Source organism: Pipistrellus kuhlii, unplaced genomic scaffold, assembly GCF_014108245.1.
Source record: "Pipistrellus kuhlii isolate mPipKuh1 unplaced genomic scaffold, mPipKuh1.p scaffold_m20_p_12, whole genome shotgun sequence".
Classification (NCBI taxonomy): Eukaryota; Metazoa; Chordata; class Mammalia; order Chiroptera; family Vespertilionidae; genus Pipistrellus; species Pipistrellus kuhlii.
In genome coordinates, this window is record NW_023425427.1 from 506260 (window position 1) to 526523 (window position 20264).

The 20264-nt window shown below is 44.9% G+C and overlaps 1 protein-coding gene across 12 annotated transcripts in view; it reads right to left on the reverse strand.

The window, feature by feature from the left end:
* The window catches only part of TNC (tenascin C), an 81351-nt gene that overhangs the window by 45538 nt on the left and 15549 nt on the right, over nt 1–20264 (reverse strand). For all 12 annotated transcript variants that reach the window (XM_036432798.2, XM_036432794.2, XM_036432802.2 and 9 more), the window contains exons 2-9: nt 10055–10646; nt 7926–9332; nt 6505–6768; nt 5142–5257; nt 4305–4461; nt 2585–2854; nt 1447–1632; nt 1159–1248 (exon numbers count right to left, since the gene is read on the reverse strand). In XM_036432798.2, the coding sequence (XP_036288691.1) occupies nt 1159–1248; nt 1447–1632; nt 2585–2854; nt 4305–4461; nt 5142–5257; nt 6505–6768; nt 7926–9332; nt 10055–10511 (2947 nt within the window). In that variant the 5' untranslated portion in view covers nt 10512–10646. The remainder of the gene's footprint in view (nt 1–1158; nt 1249–1446; nt 1633–2584; nt 2855–4304; nt 4462–5141; nt 5258–6504; nt 6769–7925; nt 9333–10054; nt 10647–20264) is intronic.

The window sequence follows — 20264 nt, forward strand, 5'->3', positions numbered from 1 at the left end:
TCAAGATGATTGCCAAAGGTTTGGAATAGGGAGGGAGGGAGGTGCCATGGTACAGAAGCGGAAGAGAGATCCAGTGATGGAACTACTCTTGTGTTTTGACTGTAGTGAAGGGTTCAAAGTTTACATGTGATAAAACTGTACAACGAAATACACTCACAGAAGTTGGCAGATTTGTATTAACGTCAGTTTCTTAAGTTGTGATACTGCTCTATAATTGAACAATTGTTACCATTGGGGGAACCTGGGTGAGGGGTTTAGGGGCATGTCTCTGTGTAGATTCACATGCTATTGAAATAATTACCTTAAAAGAAAAAGATCAAACAGAATATGTACTGGCTCTTGTATAATGAGGGGTTCAATGAAGCATGACCTCTGCTCTCCAGCCTCCCTTTCCTTCAGAGAGAAGGTCAGGAGGAGGCTGGCAGAGGGAGAGAGGAAAGGGATTTCTCTTTTACAACATTCCCAGAAAAAAAAAAAAATTGAAGAAGCAATGGCTTCAAATTAGGGAGCCCCTCACCATCCTCACCCAGAGGTTGACACTTCAGGGTGCATGGGTGAGAGCAAAGTCTGACTCAACCTGTGTTCTGGCCACTTACAATTTATGTGAGCAGAGTATACACATTAAGTGTGTATTAAGAGAAACCCCCAGATGTGTTTTAATCAGTCAATGATAGAGAAAAACTTTAAAAGTTTGTAGATTTCTGATAAAGTCTGGTTCTAGTATTTCCCGCTGTTGCCTTCTGTCCTGAGAGCAGTGTGGGAATCATTTGGATGTGGTATGCTCAAGTTACTTTCTAGTGGGTCATCTGGGCTAAATGGCCGTAGGGGCTCCTTTCTCTATTTCTTTTTAAAATTGTTTTATTTTTATTGATTTCAGAGAGGAAAGAAGATGGAGAGATAGATAGAAACATCAATGATGAGAATCATTGATCAGCTGCCTCCTGCATACCCCCTGCTGGGGATCCAGCCCACAGCCCTGGCATGTGCCCTGATTGGGAATCAAACCGTGAACTCCTGGTTCATAGATTGATTGCTCAACCACTGAGCCACACCAGCAGGGCCTACTGTTTTTTTAAAGCAGGTTTTCTGCCTCCTGAGCTCCGTGTCTGTGAGAGCCTGCCTGGGGGGGGGGGCTGGGCGGGAGTCCAGGTGCCTCACCTGTGGCCGCATTGATGGTGGCCGGAATGCTCTCCATGTCTCCCTTCACAGCAGACACACCGATCCCATATTCAGTTCCTGGTCTCAGACCTGAGAGAGAGCGTGCAGGTGGAAATTCAGTTTCAAATCAGAAAGACTTTCAGAAGATTTTAAAAACGGCCCTGAGCTGTGTCTGGAATGTTCTGCAGACTGACTCACTGACATCCCTTTGAGGGATTGCTGGGAACTGGAGGGTTGCAAAGCGAGGCCACGTTCCCAAGGCAGCTGGGTCTGGGATGTGGAGCTCACCTGTGAGTGTGGTCTTGGTTGTGGCTTGTTGGCTCCTTGGGACCTCAATCTCGGCATGGTCACCTCCAGAGATGGGTGCGTACTTAATTCTGTAGCTGTCGATGGCCGCCTTGCCATTCTTCCATTCCAAGGTGACACTGTTGTCTGTATGGGAGATGCGGCGAAGATTCCTGGGAGCATCCAGGCCTGTTTGGGAAAGGAAGGGACGTTTGTATGGAAAACATCAGGCACCAAGAGTGGCAGTCCCACAAGTCAAGCTGCCATTGGAGGAAAATGACAAATTGCCCCATACCCATCCCAATAGCTGACGTACAGGTCTAAACAAATTCCAAATGTTTGACACTTTCCCCATTGTTAACATGTGTGACACTTCAGTCATTCACATTTTCCTCAGATTTTGTGCTTAAAAAAAAACAAAAACTAAAAACTATACAGAAACTTACAAATAAGCTCTATAAGTGTAAGAACTGACCTATTGTGCTCACCCCTGTATTTCTTTTTAAAAATATATATTTTTATTGATCTCAGAAAGGAAGGGAGAGGGAGACAGAGCTGGAAACATCAATAATGAGAGAGAATCACTGATCAGCTGCCATCTGCATGACCACTACTGGGGGTTAAGCCCACAACCCAGATATGTGCCCTGCCCGAGAATTGAACTGAGACGACCTGGTTCATAAGTCAACACTCAACCACTAAGCCATGCCAGCCGGGCTCATCATTATATTTCCAATAACTCATATAGTGCTTACTGAGCTCCGAAAAAAATATTAAATGACTGACACTCTGATACTTTAAAAAAAAAGTCATAGGCTAAGACGTTAGGAGGCATCTTTGTCATGTTTTCTATATACTATATTTAATAAAATTTTATTTAAACATTTTTTTACTAGGACGTGTGTCAGACTAGTTCCTTCTATGTGTGCCAATATATACTTTTTATTTTGGAAGGTTATTTGGGATTTTTTTTTCTTTGAAAATTAAATAGCACAATATTTTAAAATAAAATTTAAAGGAATAGAAATTCCCTTTTTGTTTTCCTGCTGTCAAAGGAGCCTGGAAGGTACCCCAGGGAAGGGTGGATGGAAGTCTCAGAATTCTTCCCTTGCTGGTGCCAATTGTGGAGAAGGCCCGTTACCTGTTGTGAAGGTCTCTTTGGCAGGGTTGCTGGACATGTCGCCCCGGCGGGAGATGAGGGACACCTCATACTCAGTGTCTGGCTTCAGGTTCCCGATGGAGTACTGGTTCTCATCGTGCGTGAGGTCGATGGTGGTGCGGTCGCCCGGCGCATCTTTGATCCCATAGGAGAGCTCGATGCCGTCGATCTCAGCCAGAGGCTTGAACCAGGTGACCAGCGCAGTGGTGTCCGTGACGTCTTTCACCTCGATCTGGCTGGGAGCGTCCAAGCCTGTGATGGGCAGAGGACAGAGCAACAGCTGTTTCAGAGAGTGGATAGTGCTGGGGCTGAGCAGAGAGAAGCAGCCATCCCATCTACTTATGCATATATCGGTGTAATATTGACCCCTGGACCTTATTTTATGTTTCTGATCTTCAATGTCCTATTCGACAAGCTATAAGTATGGCTGATATTACTTTGTAGGGTTTGTTGATGTTTTTTGAAAGGAGACAGTCTGGCCAGCATGGCTCAGTGGTTGTGTCAACCTATGAACCAGGCGATCACTGGCTCAATTCACATGCCCAGGTCAGGGCACATGCCTGGGTTGCAGGCTCAATTCCCAGTGTGGGGCATGCAGGTGACAGCCAATCAATGATTCTCTTTCATTATTGATGTCTCTCTTCCTCTTTCTTCCTCTCTGAAATAAATACAAATATATTTTTAAAAGAAGTAAAGGAGGCAATGTGTGCAGAGCATCTGGCAGGGAGCCTACAACCTGGCAGCTACATCACAGGTGGTGATTCTGTTATTATTATCACTAGAGACCCGGGGCAGGAAATTCGTGCATGGGTAGGGTCCCTAGGCTTGGCCGTTGATCAGGGCCTGCCTCCCATAGCTGCTAGCTGCCAGCTGGTGGCTGGGGTCTTCCTTCATTCCGTGCTGCCCCCTGGTGGTCAGCACACATCAGAGCAAGTGATCTAACTCCTGAGGGGACAATTTGCGTGTGCCCCCTGGACACAGCATCCAGCCTCATGGAGGGGCTGACAGGCCCAGCACTACAACAGCAGCGGTTCTAGCCTCACCACTGGGCTCCCTCAACCCCCAGCCAGGCTGACAGGCCCGACACTCCAGCAGCGGCGTGTTTTCTCTAAGCCTCAGTTTCTACTCTTAAAAAATAATAACATTAATATTTGCCCTACCTCTTTCACAGGCCTGGTGCTAATGTTAAATGAGATGATGTGGTAGATCATGTGGCAGTGGTCTCAATTACCTGGCATCCATGCCATGTTGGAATGTCACATTGAAGCTCCCCAAGAAATAGATCTGTTTCCCCATCCCTTATATCTGGACTGGCCTTGAGATTTGCTCAGGCAGAAGTAATATTAATGCCAATTTAATGTCACCTACTATCAGAGCAGGGCCAGGATAGTATCTAGGAGGCTGAGAGGCCAGTGGTGCAGAAAGGCATCAAGGCTGAGGTCAGTCTAGATCAACCAGCCCCCAGCCCACAAAGAAGCATAAGTTAGCCCAGTCAAGAACAGAAAAATGGCCCAGTTGGGCCCAATCCTAAATCACCAATGTGCAGAATTATTGTTTTAAGCCACTGAGTTTTGGGCTTGTTTTTTACGTAGCAAAAGCTAATTGTTTCGGGTGTTTTATAAGAAGGCAAGCTATTGACCAGAAATGAAATGAGTTACAGTCAGCTTTGTCATTGTGTTGGTGATATCAAATTGATACTCACGGGTGGTTGTCACCCTCTTCAGGCCTGGGCCCCGAGTATTGTTCTTCACAATGTGCAGAGATATCTCATATTCCTGTCCAGGGGCTAGGCCAGTTTGCCGATATGTGGTCTCCGGCCTCCTCAGGCTTTTGGTGATCTCTTCCTCATCTTCTTTATTCTGAAAGATAGAAGCCCCTTGATAAGGCCTAGAGAAGGTGCCAGACTCTTCATTTATGTGATTATTCATTTCACTTTCATCCATTCCTCTTTTATTCTCTCCTCTATTCCCTAAGTGCTTATTAGACATTGAATCTGTTTGGTAGATACTGAGGATGCAGAAATGATACAGACATTTCTCAGGTGTGTTTCTCTCAAACTTCTCTACTCACCTCTTTGACACTTAAGTCAAGGGCAAAATGTGAGAACCAAAGCGATTCTGGATCCACAGGCTTACTCACTCCTTTAAAAAATAAGCAGCAGCACCCTTGCCCCATAGTCACATGGCTAGTGGCAGAACCTGGGCTTGAACTCAGGAAACCATTTCCCTACCTCACATGTACTTTAGGCTCAGAGGCATTTTGAAACAGATCATTTCTTCCCTTTGCCTCTGACTAGAGATCTTCAATGAGAAATATCTGAAACTTAGAGATGACTGAACTTCTAGGCCCTCAGTCCCAAATTCCATGGTTACTGACTTAGTAAAATCACTTAAAAATAATGTGTATGGGTACATACAAGAGCCAATCGGAGCCCTGTCCCCCACCAGAAGCCAAAGAACTAGAGATGATATGAAGGTCTGCAGAGGCCTCTGACCATCTCCTAGACCCTTGCACGCCCACTGCTTTGAGCTCCCCCTACCATATTCCGGAAGATGATCTCCCATGTTTCGAAAGCGATGTCCAGAGGATCCCACTCCACTTCCACAGATGTCTCCTTGATGGACTTGAATTTGAGGCCTTCAGGTGCCGGCAAATCTGTCAGGAAGAGCATGGAGAGGAGGTAAGGATGGCGACACGGATGGTGGAGGCCACAAAGCCCCGTTCTACTGAACCCAGGGGCGGGCGCCTGCCTCAGTCAGGGGCTGAGCATCTGAGCTGGGCTCTACTTAAAGGTTCTTCTGCAATGCTGTCTATGGCGCAGCAGCATGAAAATTAATGTCAGGACCCTCCATATGGTTAAATCTGGGCAATTCCATGTGCTTAAACCTAATATGTTCACAGGCTTTGGAATCAGACAGACTTGGTTAGAATTTCAGCTCTGCAGTTATACGTTGTGTACATGGGAAAATTGTACAAAATGCCCCAGGCCTCAGTTTCTTCACTTGGAAGAAGAGCATGCCCCTTGGGAATGTTTTGGGACTGAGTGGTATATTGCATGTAGACAGTTTGCATGGTTCCTGGCATGTAGCACAAGTTTAATATGGCAGTCAATGTTATTATGACTAAGCAAAAAAATAAAATAAAATAAAATTACCACATTCTAGCCTAACTTACTTTTCAGATAGGAAGAAAATAATACTGATGTTGGATTCTTAAAGGAGTAACTTGAACTTCTAGTGTTAACCACTCTATTATCCTCTTAGCCACTCTATTCCAAACTATATTCCTGTGAAACTCACAGGAATATAGTTTGGAATAGAGTGGCTAAGAGGATAAATCTGCAACTGGACTGCCAGGGTTCAAATCCCATCTCCACCACTTATTAATTGTGTGATTTGGGATGAGATGCTCAACCGTTAGGAGTCTTAGTTTTCTCATCTGTAAAATGGGTTAACAATAGCTCCTATCTTAGAAGGTTATTGTGAGTTAGTATATGAGGAGTTTCTTTTTTTGTTGTTGTTTTTTAAGAATTTATTGAAATTTAGAGAGAGAGGAATGGAGAGGGTGAGAGAGAGAGAGAGAACAACATCAATATGAGCAAAACATTGATAGGCTGCCTCCTACCAGAGATTGAGCTTGAAACCCTGGCATGTGTTCTGACCAGGAATCAAAACTGGCAACCTTTTAATGCATGTGATGATGCCCAACCTACTGGGCCACACTGGCCTGGGCAATGAGGAATTTTTTAAAGAAAATATTTAGGGGCTACATTGGATTCCAGGGTCTTAATTGGTGTGACTGTAAGGACAGCTATGGAGCTACGGGGCAAAGGCAAGGTGACAAGGTATGCTCTGGGCAAGGGGAGGGCAGTTGAGGCTGCCGAGGGCAGTCTGCTCACTCACAAGTGGCCACCCTTGCGCTGACGGGAATGCTCCTCTTGTTCTCCAGGATGGCGAACACGCGGATGAAGTACTCCACGCCGGGCTCCAGCTCCTGGATGGTGGTGGACGTCTGGTCCCCGGGGACCCGGAACTGGATCTCCAGGCCGTCCTCGTGGGTGGGCGTGTACATGATGAGGTACTCGGTGACCCGCATCTCGTTCTCCCAGGCCAGGTTCACAGTCTCCTCTGTCACTTCTGTCACAACGAGGTCTTTGGGAGGGGACACTGGTAGGAAAGAGGAAGGACAGCTGGGGTCAGTAATGGGCACTGTAGAATCTTGCTTACACTGGCAGTAAGGGCCCAGCTTCCATTTTCTAACATGCAGAACTCATGGGGAGCCTGGCTGCCACCCATCTTTAAAATCTCCGGTGGCGTCACTGCCTTCAGGCTGCGGTGTCAGGTCTGCAGGGTAGCCTTGAAGGTTCTTTGTGACCCAGCTCCTCCACATCTCCATTCCTTGGACCCTTGTTCAGAGCCAGGCCATCTGCATGGGAAGGGGCAGCCTGAGCTTAGCTCCCTGCTCTGCACTTGAAGTCACACATCATTGGCCCTCAGAAGGTATTCTGAGCTCATCTGGTCTAACTTTCACTTTCTAGATGTGAGTGAGGTAGAGGGACTTGCCCAGCTTAGCTCATCTCATCCAATTTGGGACTCACATGTCCCTACCAGCCAGCTGTTCTGACCACATTAAACCCACAGCCATTTACATATTCTTATCTATCTACCAATAGTCTTAATCAAGGTAGAAATTTTCCATGGTGACTATTGTAATATGGATGGATGAGAGAAGTAGAAAGCAGACCCTCACTAAACATGAGCATTATTGGTCTTTGTGGTGTTTTCACTCAGCCAGTGTTTACCGAACACAACTGTACACCATGCCTTGTGTTACCTGTAGGGATAATGCTCCTTTAAGGATCTCACAATCCTTGGGATCAAAGACAATGCAGAGAAGATTATATAAGAGACGGGCCTGACTAGTGATCATCATTTTGTCTTTAGTTGAATGTGCATGAAGTTTTCTGCTCAGTCAATGTAACTTATTTTTTACCTCCCTCCAAATAGAGAAATTGAGTTTATTACTGATTTGATATTAGTGGAAAGTAAGAAAGAAAGTTGGTGCTTATCATTTCCTCTACTGGGCATGGGTGTTAACCTCAGTGTAGATGAGGTGGGCAGACTCAGATATCAGCTTTGTGATCTATTAGCTGTGTATCCTGGGGACAATTTCATAACCTCTCTGGGCCTCTGAGACATTAAATAGGTAGCTTCTCAGCAGGTGAATACTCAGGCCCTTCAAAGAGCTAGTGTGTGTGTTTAATGAGTTAGTGTGTGTTGAGTGAGTCCCAGCCGCATCTCCCTGGTGGGAGTCTGGTACTCACCCTCTGAGCAGTCCTCCCCAGTGTAGCCCTCATTGCAGATGCAGCGGCCTGCGACGCACTGCCCCCAGTGATTGCAGTCATTGGGGCAGGAGCGCTGCCCACAGTCCAGGCCCGTGAAGCCCTCGTGGCAGACGCACTGGCCATCCACGCACCGGCCGCGCCCGTTACAGTCGCTGGGACACCTCCGCTCCTTGCAGTCTTTGCCCATGAAGCCTTCGTGGCACACGCACTGCCCGTTCACACAGCGACCCTGGCCATGGCAGTCCCCAGGACAGGACAGCTCTGCGCAGTCTCGGCCCGTGAAGCCGTCCTCACACACGCACCGCCCCTCCACGCAGCGGCCCCGGTGGCTGCAGTCCTTGGGGCACCGCAGGTCCCGGCAGTCCTCGCCCGTGTAGCCGTCGTCACAGACACACATGCCGTTCACGCAGCGGCCGTGCTGGTGGCAGTCATTGGGGCAGCTCATCTCACTGCAGTCGTAGCCCTGGAAGCCCTGCTCGCACACACACTTCCCCTTGATGCAGCGGCCCCGGCTGTGGCAGTCGTTGGGGCAGCGCAGCTGGCGGCAGTCCTCCCCGGTGTAGCCGTCGTCACACAGACACTGCCCGTTGACGCAGTGGCCGTGGCCGCTGCAGCCGTTGGGGCATCTGAGCTCCCCGCAGTCAGCGCCCGTGAAGCCGTCGTCGCACTCACACTGCCCGGCGACGCAGCGGCCGTGGTTGTGGCAGTCGGTGGGACACCTCTTCTCACTGCAGTCCACGCCTGCAAAGCCCTCGTCGCACACGCACTGGCCCTCCTCGCACCGGCCCTGGCCGTGGCAGGAGTTGGGGCAGGTGAGCTGCCCACAGTCCTCCCCCGTGAAGCCTTCTTCGCAGTAGCAGGTGCCGTTGACACAGCGGCCCCGGTCGAAGCAGTCGTTGGGGCAGATGAGCTCGCTGCAGTCCTCGCCCGTGAAGCCCTCGTCGCACACGCACTCGTTCTCCACGCAGCGCCCGCGGTTGTAGCAGTTGTTGAGGCACAGGGGCTCGTTGCAGTCCTCACCCGCAAAGCCATCCTGGCACACGCACCGGCCGTCCACGCACCTGCCGTGCTCGCTGCAGGGCACCGGGCACAGCTCCTGGCTGCAGTCGGCCCCGGTGTAGCCTTCGAAGCAGACACAGACCCCATTCACACACTTGCCCTGGTCGTTGCAGTCGCCAGGGCAGGCCAGCTGGCTGCAGTCCTCCCCGGTGAAGCCCTGGTCGCAGATGCACTGCCCATCGAGGCACTGGCCTCGCAGGTGACAGTTGCCTGGACATTCAGGCTCAGAGCAGTTGGGGCCTTTCCAGCCGGGCTCGCAAACACAGCCGCACCCCTCGGTGCTGAAGTTGCCCCGGCCGCTGCAGAAAGGCCTAGTGTCCAGGCGGCCTGCAAAGAGATAAGAGGCTCTCAGCTGAGCACAGCAGCCCAGTTTTCCGGTTTCTACCCTTGAAACCCAGATTCGGATTCTGCCAGAGCACAGCTGCACCCTCGGGCCCCCATCTGGCTTAAAAACTAGTTGCTTACTATGTGAAATCAGCTGGAACTCATATCTAATTACTCTGGGTAGGAATTCTTAGCTTGAACTCTCTGAATTTGTAGATGCAACCTGGGCATGTTCTCTGACTGGGAATCAAACTGGTAACCTTTTAGGGCATGGATGACACCCAACCAACTGGGCCACACGAGCCAGGGCTGCAAGATTGTGGTTTAAGTCCTAACTTGGTCACTTATTGCAGGACCTTGAGAAATCCCATCCTACTTCTGGGCCTCAGTTTCCCCATTTGTACAATTGGGTAATAAGGCTTTCTCAATATCTTTCAGGGTCTGATCTTTGGGTCAGGAGTTTCATGTGTTCATAGGTTTTGAGGTAAAGAATGTGTACATTTCATGGTCAAATAAATTTTGGAAACAAGTGATCAAAGTGAAATTACTAGATTCCTCTGGGGAACATTTGTCACCGACAGCAGAATAGAGATGGTTACACTCTCCACATTTATTTGACCATCAAATCTCTTTGCAATGAATCCCTTGCAAGGCTCGTTTCCCCGGGAGCCCACTTTGGAAACAACTGCAATATCTTGCCACGCTCATCACTTCTCCCCGCTTACCTTCGGCGGGCTGGAGGCAGCAGCCCGCTCCCACGCTGCACTGCTCCCGCAGGGATGACACCAGGTCCTCCAGCTCCTCCAGGCGGCCCAGGAGCTCCTTGATGTCGGGAGCAGGGGCACAGCCACAGGCCTGGCGGGGGACGTTGATGCGGTGTGTGAAGACGATCTGGCTCCCCCCGTCCACAGTGCGCTCCTGGAAGCTTTCGCTGGGCTCGGAGGGCGGGGCCAGATCCTTCTCCCCACTGGCTGATTCCAGATCCACGGAGCACTGGGACCCGACAGGGAGCTTGATGTTGTAGATGTGGTTGAACACCACGGGCTGGTTTTCCTCTGGCAGAGTGACGTTCACCCCAGTCTGTCGTTTATGCCGAATGACTCTCTTGAGGACCCCACCTTCAGCAGGGAGGGCGAGCAAAGCTAGGCATATGCCCACCAGCAGCTGAGTCACGGCCCCCATGGTGGAGGTGGGTTTGGTGGGATGTTTCTGGGGTTTTAAGATTCTAGGGAATCTTACTATCAGGTAGAGTTGGGGTCTTGGATGCACAGAGTTGAATAAATCAGTTGTTCCTGGTCTTCTTGAAAAAATTCTCTTCTATAAGTAAATAAAGAAAAACAAGCTTATTGGTATGTTCTTCTCATTGAATCCACTGACTGCAATTGTAGTGAATGTTTACTTTGTGTTTCCTATATTTGAAGCTCTCCTGGTATTCATTCAATATTCACTGTAGTGTTCATATACAGTGGTCTCTAAAGGAGTAAAGAGGACCAGATACAAACAGAGGTTGGAGGTGACAGGCTATTGTGAGGCAGTTCTTCCCCTGCTAAGTTGTCTTATTCATCTGCATTACGGCTGTTTACCTGCATGGGCAATCGGCTCTTTACCTGCATGGGCAATCGTGGCAGAGGGAAGGGGAGTGTCAAAGGCAATGAGAAATGACTGAGTAAAGACAGAAGACAAGTGAAACTTTAGGTGGTTATACTGTTGATTAACATATGCCTTGGATACATATGAGAATAATCTGTATATGGCATGATGTCATTTATAGGCCTTTTCCCACTAAGAGATACACCTGAGTGTAATTCAGGACAATAATTGAGAGCTATTTGTTTTTCCACAAATTGACATTTTCCTATACCCATGCCATTCTTAGTCTTGCATATCCTAAGTTAGTTATGTTGATTAGATGTGATATTTGGATTGTCTCTTCTATAACAGGTTTTCCAATGTGTTTTTCAGGAAGATCTTATTCCAATGACAAAAGTGCATGAACACAATCCCTGGTAATCATCTCTTCTCTGCTGACAGAACATCTCTGCAAAACCTGGAGAGGGATTGTGGCGGGGAAAGGAACCATGAAGCATTTCTATAGCACTGAGCAAGGCTCTGGGGACTTAAGAAGGCACCAGCTATGCACAGAATCAAGAACTTCCTATCCATACCACATCCTGATTATATTCATATTTGATATTTCACCAATTATCATGAAACATCTAATTAGGGCTTCTACACACTGGTTAGGACAAAAACATAACAAAATAAAACAAAGACAAGAAAAAGAAATAAAACCTTCTAAGTGTGCTTTTTCATTCAAATCAGTTTCCTAAGTAAGAACTGGTACATCTGTGATGTAGGCAAGCCCACTGAATAAAAATTATGAAGAAGAGAACTTGGCAATTTCTCTTCTCTCAAACCAGTACGGCCCATTTATTTATTGGACAAATATTTATTGACTGTCTACTCTCTGGCAGTTGCTTCAAATCTCTCGGCCTTCCTTTCTTCCCACCCTTCTCCCATCAATTCTTAGTTCCCCCTCCCCCACTTTTTATTTTTTTTTTATTTTATTTTTTTTATGAGAAAGGGCCATGGGCCAGTTTGAAATGCTCTTGGACTTTTATCCAACACTTTTGTGTGTGCTGCTAAATGACTTAAATTTCCATCTAAAAAGCCATTAGAGTTGCTGGTTGGGACTCCAAGGCAATGAGTCTAGGGTAATAATGACCAGACTAAGGGTTGAATGAGGATTTTTCACTGTGTGTGTGGGATACGTGCGCTGGCAGAGCCAAATGCTGCATTGTTCAGAGGAAGGAAATGGAATTTTTGAGGGCTGAGTATTTCCCATTGGCTGATGGCTGACTAAGGGCAAGTGGATACTTTTGTACTTTGGGAAAGACCAATTATATTATCAATGTGGTAGAAACTGTCTAAGCTTTGGACTTCAACACCCCTGGGTTCAAATGCCACTCACTAGCTCTAAGACTTGGGACAAGCTATTTATCCTCTCTAAATTATGATCTCATTTTTAAATGGGGGTAAAACTTCTTCCTGAGGGAGTTATAGATTAGCTCAGCATGGTGTCAGGCCCGTAGTAGGCACACATTAAAATATAGCTCCAGTTCCCTTGCACTTCTAGGAACAAGACCTAGCACAAGTCCATTCCCATAGCCCCCTTTTGCTGAAGCTTGACCTCCTCATTGAATCTAGTGGTAAACCCAGCAGCAGCTTGAATCTAGATCAAAGAGGAGCTGCAGAAATCACTAAAAGGTGAGGGGTACATTATTATTATAGTACATTATTATTATCTTATAATAATGTACTAGAACTGGACATATTTACACCAGAGAGGCAAAAAGATAGAAAATAATAGCCTTTAAGAATGTTACATGCAGACAACTAACTGGTTAATGTCCCCTTTGAGGATAGACCAAGGGAAAACTGGATTGCAGCTTGTGATATTTAGGTTAGACATGAAGGATCACATTCTGACAGTAGGGCTTTTAAAATTTGAGAATGAAGAACTTATCTCATAGAGACTCTTTAAAAGCACAAGCAGAGTCTTATCTTTATATGAAGTGACCAGGCAATGGAGAGTCTGGAAAACATCTTGTGGAGCTGTGTGTCCATCCTATAGCTGGAAAAACTAAGATTGAGAGGAACAGGGTTACCATGCCTGAATCCTGTAGGAGCAGGAGCTGGCTTGTCCCTTGTGGCCCCAAAGGACAGAACAAGTGCTGATGTGTATATGTGCTGATGGTGCAGAGGAGGGTTGCTTACTAAAAGTCACATTTCAGCACAACAGGAGAAACATTTTTCTAGTTGGAAATAGCCAGTCGAAAAGTCTTCTTTGAGAGTATAGCAACTCCAAGGTGTTGGTATAGTGGTGAAGAGTTCAGGCTTTGTAGACATGCTGTCTTGGGTTTGAGTCAATGTTCAACCACCTCCTCCTCCATGAGTAAGGTATTAACTAGCACCGTAAGCCAGAGTCCTGTCATCAGTAAAGTGTGATGCGAGTGTCCTCATAGGACTGTTGTGAAAAGTGTGAGATAACGTGAGTAATGGGAATGGTATAGCACTTGGCAGATGCAAGAGCTCAATAAAAAAGGAAGCTTTGCAGTAAAAAATACGGGCTTAACTTAACATTTTTCCCAGGATGTTCTTTCTCCCAACTCTTGAAACTTCTTTGGCATATGCGGATTTTTTTTAATTTTTTAATTTTTTTAAGCAAGGGTAAGACTTCTTCAATGAAGTAAAGTCTTCTCTCTCTACCCTGGAAGATGTTTTTTTTTGTTTGTTTGTTTGTTTTTTTTTCTTTCTCTATCCCCCATCTCTAAATCTATCTCTACCTCTACCTCTATCCATTTACCTACCTACATGCCTATCTTTTATGGTGAGATTAAAGGATTTTGCGAGTCAATGTTTGCAAATAAAGGCAGCAGGAAGAGACTCAAGCTCAATAGATAGATTGTTGAGGTCACATATCCAGGACAGCATGACTGTGTCCTGAGCCATGCAAGCTGCCTTGCTTTGTACGGCGTCTCAGCATATATGCTGAATGCAGAAAAATACATGTGTGGACCAGACTTGTTTTCGATCTTTATCTAAATAAATTTTTAGAGCCAAGTGAACTGCTGTGAATTGTTTTTGTGAAACTCTTGAGGTGTCTCCTTTCACATTAACTATTCAAAACATAATCTGGAGGGGGGAAAATCTATACTAAAAATTTCCTCATGAGAGAGAAGGCTTAAGAAGAAGTAGAAAACTGATTGAGAACTGTACTGTCCAATATGGCAGCCACTAGCTACAAGTGGTTATTAAAATCATAATTAAAATTAAAAACAATGAAAAACTCCATCCTCAGTTGTACACCCCTTCCCCCCCCCCCCCCCGACATTTCAAATGCTTAATAGTGACATGGCTCGTGTCTACACTATCAGACACTTCAGATAAAGAGCATTCCCACCATTGTATCAAGTTCCATTGAGCGGCACAGGTTTAGAGGGCGGCTTGATGATATTAAGCCCTTGGTACAACTTAGGCTCAGAGAGGTCAGAGAGTCTTTAAGAAAGTTATGCTGTTGTTAAGTCTCCTAAGGAAAATGGGGGGGGGGGTACCTCAGATAGAGGTGCCAGGGGACAAGGGAATTCCTTTGAGTAACTCACCTAAACACAATATGTTTGTGCACTGTAATTTCCATATGTTACATGTTCAAATATGTACAGGATAAGAGTTCTCAAATCTGAAGGAACATCTACCTTGCCCCAGGTCAGCATCCTCCTCCCACTTCCTACCCTTGGAATAGGACATTTTCTTCACTTTCTCTCTGTATACCTTAAAGCTCGAAGTTCTACAGGAGATTCTTCTCCTCAAATCAAATTCTAAGCTGCTCTTTATACCACTTTGGCCACAATATCATCTGGTCCTACCCTGCCTCACTCTTTTCTTGGGAGCTGATAGAGCTTATAAAAGAAAAACTCAGGATTCTCCTTTTTCTGTTGACTTTGCTCAGGAGTTTTTAAAAGAACCAAGTCCATTTCCTTTAGAAGTCTAAAAAATTTTGTTGATGAGCAGCTGGATGTGGAAGAAACAGCCTGGTCTCTGGGAGAACTAGACCTGAATTAGAATCTAGCTCTTCCATTTAGTAGCTGCTACCTGAGTCTTACTTGCCTCATCTCATACAAGATTATACATATGTCTAGTTCATAGTTTTGTGGGAGGATGGGAAAAATAAGAAGATGTATATTAAGCTATTAACACAGTGCCTGATACACAGTAGGTGCTCAATATATGGTATCTAAAGATAACAGAAGCAATAATAACACTAATTAGAGAATAGATCAGAGATGAAACCAGCATATAGAGAGATGGAAGAATCAGGAAGATACATCATGACTACAATAATAATTTAAAAGGGTAACTGAAAGGATTGATTGACCAATCTAAGCCTATTAAAGTTCAGAGGGAGGCTACTACATCCTTTTGAGATATTCAAGAAAATCGCCTCGAAAGGGATGGACCTGAAGGATGGGTGAGAGTCTAAAACACAGATGAATACAACTGTAGTAGGGGGTATAATGTGAAGCCTGCTGAAGTCTAGAAAAGGCAACAGAATTGGGAGAAGATAGTAATAACAACAGCTCCTCTTTGCAGATGCCCAACACTATGGACAAATAACTATGGGATGCCACTGGGGCGTAAATACACCTGGGAAATGGAAAGGAGAGAGCACACGAGTCAGGAGAGCCACAGCAAGGAGGACATGATCTCTCTCTAAGGCAACATGCCTAATTGCTCATAGTGTTGTCTGTTGAAAAGACAGGCTTCTGTCTCCAAATACCTGCCACATTTATGGTGCTTATTCCCTGCACAAAAAATAAAATGGTCTTAAAGGTTTTATTTTAGAGGCTGGATAAGGGGTACTAAAGTATTAGGACTTCATTACTGAAGAAAGATAAAAATTAGTTCTTGCTTCATTCTTTGGCATTAGATGCTGCCAGAATAGGATGATTCTCCAGGTTTTGGCATTATAAATTATATTCAGAACATTACTCAAGTTCCTTCATTTAACAGGGAAACCACAATCAATATGGCAATCATGTTCCAGGGGCTTGTTGGTTAATAATTTTATACTTTAAGCTGCCTCTTGGCTTGTTATCAAACCCCCCTCCCCCCCTGCAGAGCTCTAGCCTTTAGGAGCAGCATGGAATAAACTAAGGGTTATTTTTAGGCACCTCACCACAGGACAAAGACCATTGCTAGTTGAAGGAATCAACAACCTTTGGATTTTTCCTTAGTCACAGCTGGAGAATAAACAATTTCATTTTTAGATAAAGATAAAACTTCCAACAAGCTAGCATCATATTTCAGAATTAGTTACTGGTCACTTCATTTTTAGTAGCTCAAAGAATATATCTTGTTGACTTAGGCACGAATGTAAAATAATTCAAATGAATCCCTTTCCACATCATTTTGGCAACGCATGAGACGGCTCACAACAAGAGCATGTTTTGTGTGTGCACAGCCAGTTAAGCATGGAGTGGCTTACATGACATTCTTAAAGGTTCTAGAAATTCCTCACCCTCCGTTCTTCCCAACATTCATAAATTCCTTCTTGGCATGTGCCAGGAAGAGAAGAGGAGCCAGGAAAGAGCCTTCAGTGTGGATTTCTTTTCCAAGGACTTTATAGTTGACTGAGTCCAGCTCAACCTTCATCTTAAAAGAATCGAGAAAATTCTGATTGCCAAACCCAAATGCTTCCAAGCCCTAGGTGTTTGAGTCCCGGCACTGAAAAGCATGTATCCATTTAGGTAACATGGTGGCTTAACCGATGCCCAATTAGGATGCTAGTGGAGCCAACGATCTTCCCAGAAAGCTGAGGATGAGTTTATTTTAAAAAATCATTCATTCTTGCATTCAACAAAGATGAGAGAGTCCCAAGACCAGGCTGTTAGATGTATGTGCTCTCAGTGAGTCCAGAAAGGAAAGATATTGTGAACATACATTTATAGGGAAGAATGATAAATGCCACCATGGACAAATATTCTGGGACATCTGCACAATGTTTGAGAACATCTGCTCTAGAGTCAATTGAATACTATCAGATCCTGGTTCTGCCATTTGCTATGAGTTGGAACCATACAGAATTGCCATTTTTGTAGGTAAAAAATGGTTGGATAGGAGTAACTTCATATGGCAGCAATCCAGATGCTACATTACACTGCCTCTCTGAACCTCGATTACATATATATATATATATATATATATATATATATACACACACACACACACACACACACACATATATGTATATTTTTACAGAGAGGAAGGGAGAGGGATAGAGAATTAGAAACATCGATGAGATAGAAACATCTATCAGCTGCCTCCTGCACACATCCTACTGGGCATGTGCTAGCAACCAAGGTACACATCCTTGACCAGAATCAAATCTGGGACCCTTCAGTCCACAAGCGGACTCTCTATCCACTGAGCCAAATTGATTAGTGCTGAACTTCAATTTTCTTATTTGTGAAGTGATAACACTAATATCTACCCCACAATAGAATTCTATCAACTGCAAGTGATAAAAATTAGATTATACCTGGAAATACTTAGGACAGTGCCTAACTGGTATGTGTGAGGGGTTGGTGTCTTTTGTGTGGAGAAGGCAGTGACTGAAGGCTACCCTGAAGGTTGAGGAATTTCTAGGGGAGTTTGGAAAGACCCTAAAGACCAAGAATATTCAAAAACCCTTGGGAGAGAAGGAAAGCTATGGCCATAGTCTTGGCCTCCTCCTAGCCTTTCTAACCTTCTTCAGTAGCAAGACAGGCACCAGGCGCGCCCATGAGCCTGGGTGGAACCCTCTTCAGGGAGGTTAGTACTGGCCAAGAGGCCATGCTGCTTCTGGGTTGGCTGGCCACGCTGCTCAGCCAGGCTTTCTCCAGAACAGGCTGCTGTGATTTTTAATCTTCCAAGACATTGCTCCTGACGGGAAACATTTGGCTCAGATTTGTAACACTTTCCACAGACATGGACAAACATCAGATTAAAGAATTAAAATGAGACTTGAGCAGGGCTTAGGCGCAACTGTAAGATTGCTAACTCCAGGAGTGACTATCTGTGTCTCTCCTCCCCCTCCCCCTCCCCCGCCCCCAAGATATGCTTCTAGTGTGCAAGGCAGAATGATATGAGGCAGTATCTTTCTAATCCCTACCCACGTACTTCTGTGGAGCCCACTTCAGAATAGCTATGAGTATATCACTCCAGGCAGCCATGTCCAATTCAATAGACAGAGAGTGTGACATGAAGGAGAACAACAGAATTGAAACGCCCAGAAAGGGCCACCAGCTAATTAGTGGTAAAGCTGATATTAATCCCACAGATCCTGCCTCTTGATCTACAATAGAAATTTGATTGAGGTTTATCTCTTTCCCCAGATTACTGGGAGGACTTCAAAATTAACTGCATATGAAAGGCTTCTAGTCATTCTTAGTCTGTGATCAATTTAATGGCTTTCAGGGAGAAATATGAGCAATGGGATTTTGGAGAACATCTGTGTTAAGAGATTTCCAGATTTCTTGCTCCTGTAATATTTCTTCAATTTTCCAATCATCACACATCCCTCCATCTATACCTTCATCCACTCATCTACATAACTACCCATCTTTTCAGTACGTATTTATCAAATAACCTGCCAGGTGCCAAGCCCTGTGTTAAGTATGAGGGATATAAAAATGAAGAAGATATACATGTTTCCTATGAACATAAAGCTAACAGTTTCCTCTTAAAAATGAAATACTAGTAAATTTTAAATAGATGTATTGTGGATTTAATATTTGTGATAGTCTTAAGGGTCACTGTAGATTGATAATACTGTGTATGCTCCCACGCCACCAGCAAGAGTAAAAATGTTAAGTTTCCTTTAAGAACTGCTTGCTGTTTACTTACTACGTGCTGCACAATGTGCTGGGTGCTGAGGAGCCTGGGCCAGTAAGGACCGGCTCTCTGACTCCAGAAATCTCAGAAACTAGAACTTACACAAGCAAGTTTCAGTAGTGCTGGTCAGAATGACCAAATGACCAAAGTCTGTGCTGAGCATTTTAAATCTCCAATTTCAGATTCTCACAAAATGATATGAGGCGGTGTCTTTTCATGCTGCACATGAGAAACTGATGCATGGAATAATTAAGTGGCTTGTGCATGTTCAGGGATTTGAATGCGGGTCCATCTGAGTCCAAAATAAGTGCACTGAGCCACCAGCTTACATGGCCTTCAGTCTGGAGAGGAAAGGTGCTATGTCTGAGACCAGAGCCATGCTCTGTCCATAGGACTCCAAACACCCGGCTCAAAAGGAGACTACCACCAATTCCCTGGAATTAGGGACTGAGGTGTCTGTAGCCTGTGGGTGCTGTAGAGAGAAAGCATGCCGAGGGACACCTGGAGATATGTTACATTTCAGTTATCATTGGGAGAAGATTCCTGAAGGCTGCTGGAAAGCCCTTTTGATATCTCTGAATGGATAAAATCTGTCCTTCAAGATAAAGCTAAAAATATTATTAGAAGTTTTTACGGGTAACATTTCCTTCTTCTGAATTTTCAGAATACTTGATGTGGTATTTCTATCATATGCTATTCTAAAAATGATTTGAGGTAACTTTATTATGGGTGTATATCTTCCTATTTTAGAGCAAGAAGCAAATTCTATCTTGTATTTATGTTGACTGTAAGCAGTTAGTGTGTGTGCAGTTAGTCCTTCTATACTTAGAATGCACACAGACTATGTGTAGATTGTAAACTCCACAAATAGTCCGACACAGGCAAAGTAGTTTATCTCTAAATACCCAACACCAAGCATGGTATCTAGAACATAGTAAATGTACAACATTATTGATATAGAATAAAGTTGAATATTATTTCTTGATTTCATATACAGCAGGTACTCATATTGATGAAACTAATGAACAAAAACATCCTTTTATTTTCCTGAAGGCCCTCATATAATTCTCCTGTGATCTTTTCTAAGGCAAGATGCATCAAGGATTTCATCATAGCCACACTCCTGAAATTAGTTCATATTTATTCCTTCAGCTATTCGGTGACTATGCGCTATGTGCCAGACACACCTCTAAACACAGGGGTTATGAAAGTAGCCAAGACAGACAAGGCTCCTTCCCATGGATTCTAGTCAACATCCCAAGGGATCCTGAGCTCTGAGCAACTGTTCTGACAATCACTTGGGTGATCTTCGGCAAGTCACAGCCACTCCCTTGTAAAACAAGCAAGTGTGTGTGGCTCCAATTCTAGCATACCTTTGGCTCTAATTACCTATGGTCCATTGCTTAATTCAGCAATATTTCTGCCCAACTTAAATTTGGTTGTTATTTTATTCTTTTTTTTTTAATCTTTCCACAAGGACATATTTTCATTGATTTTTTAAGA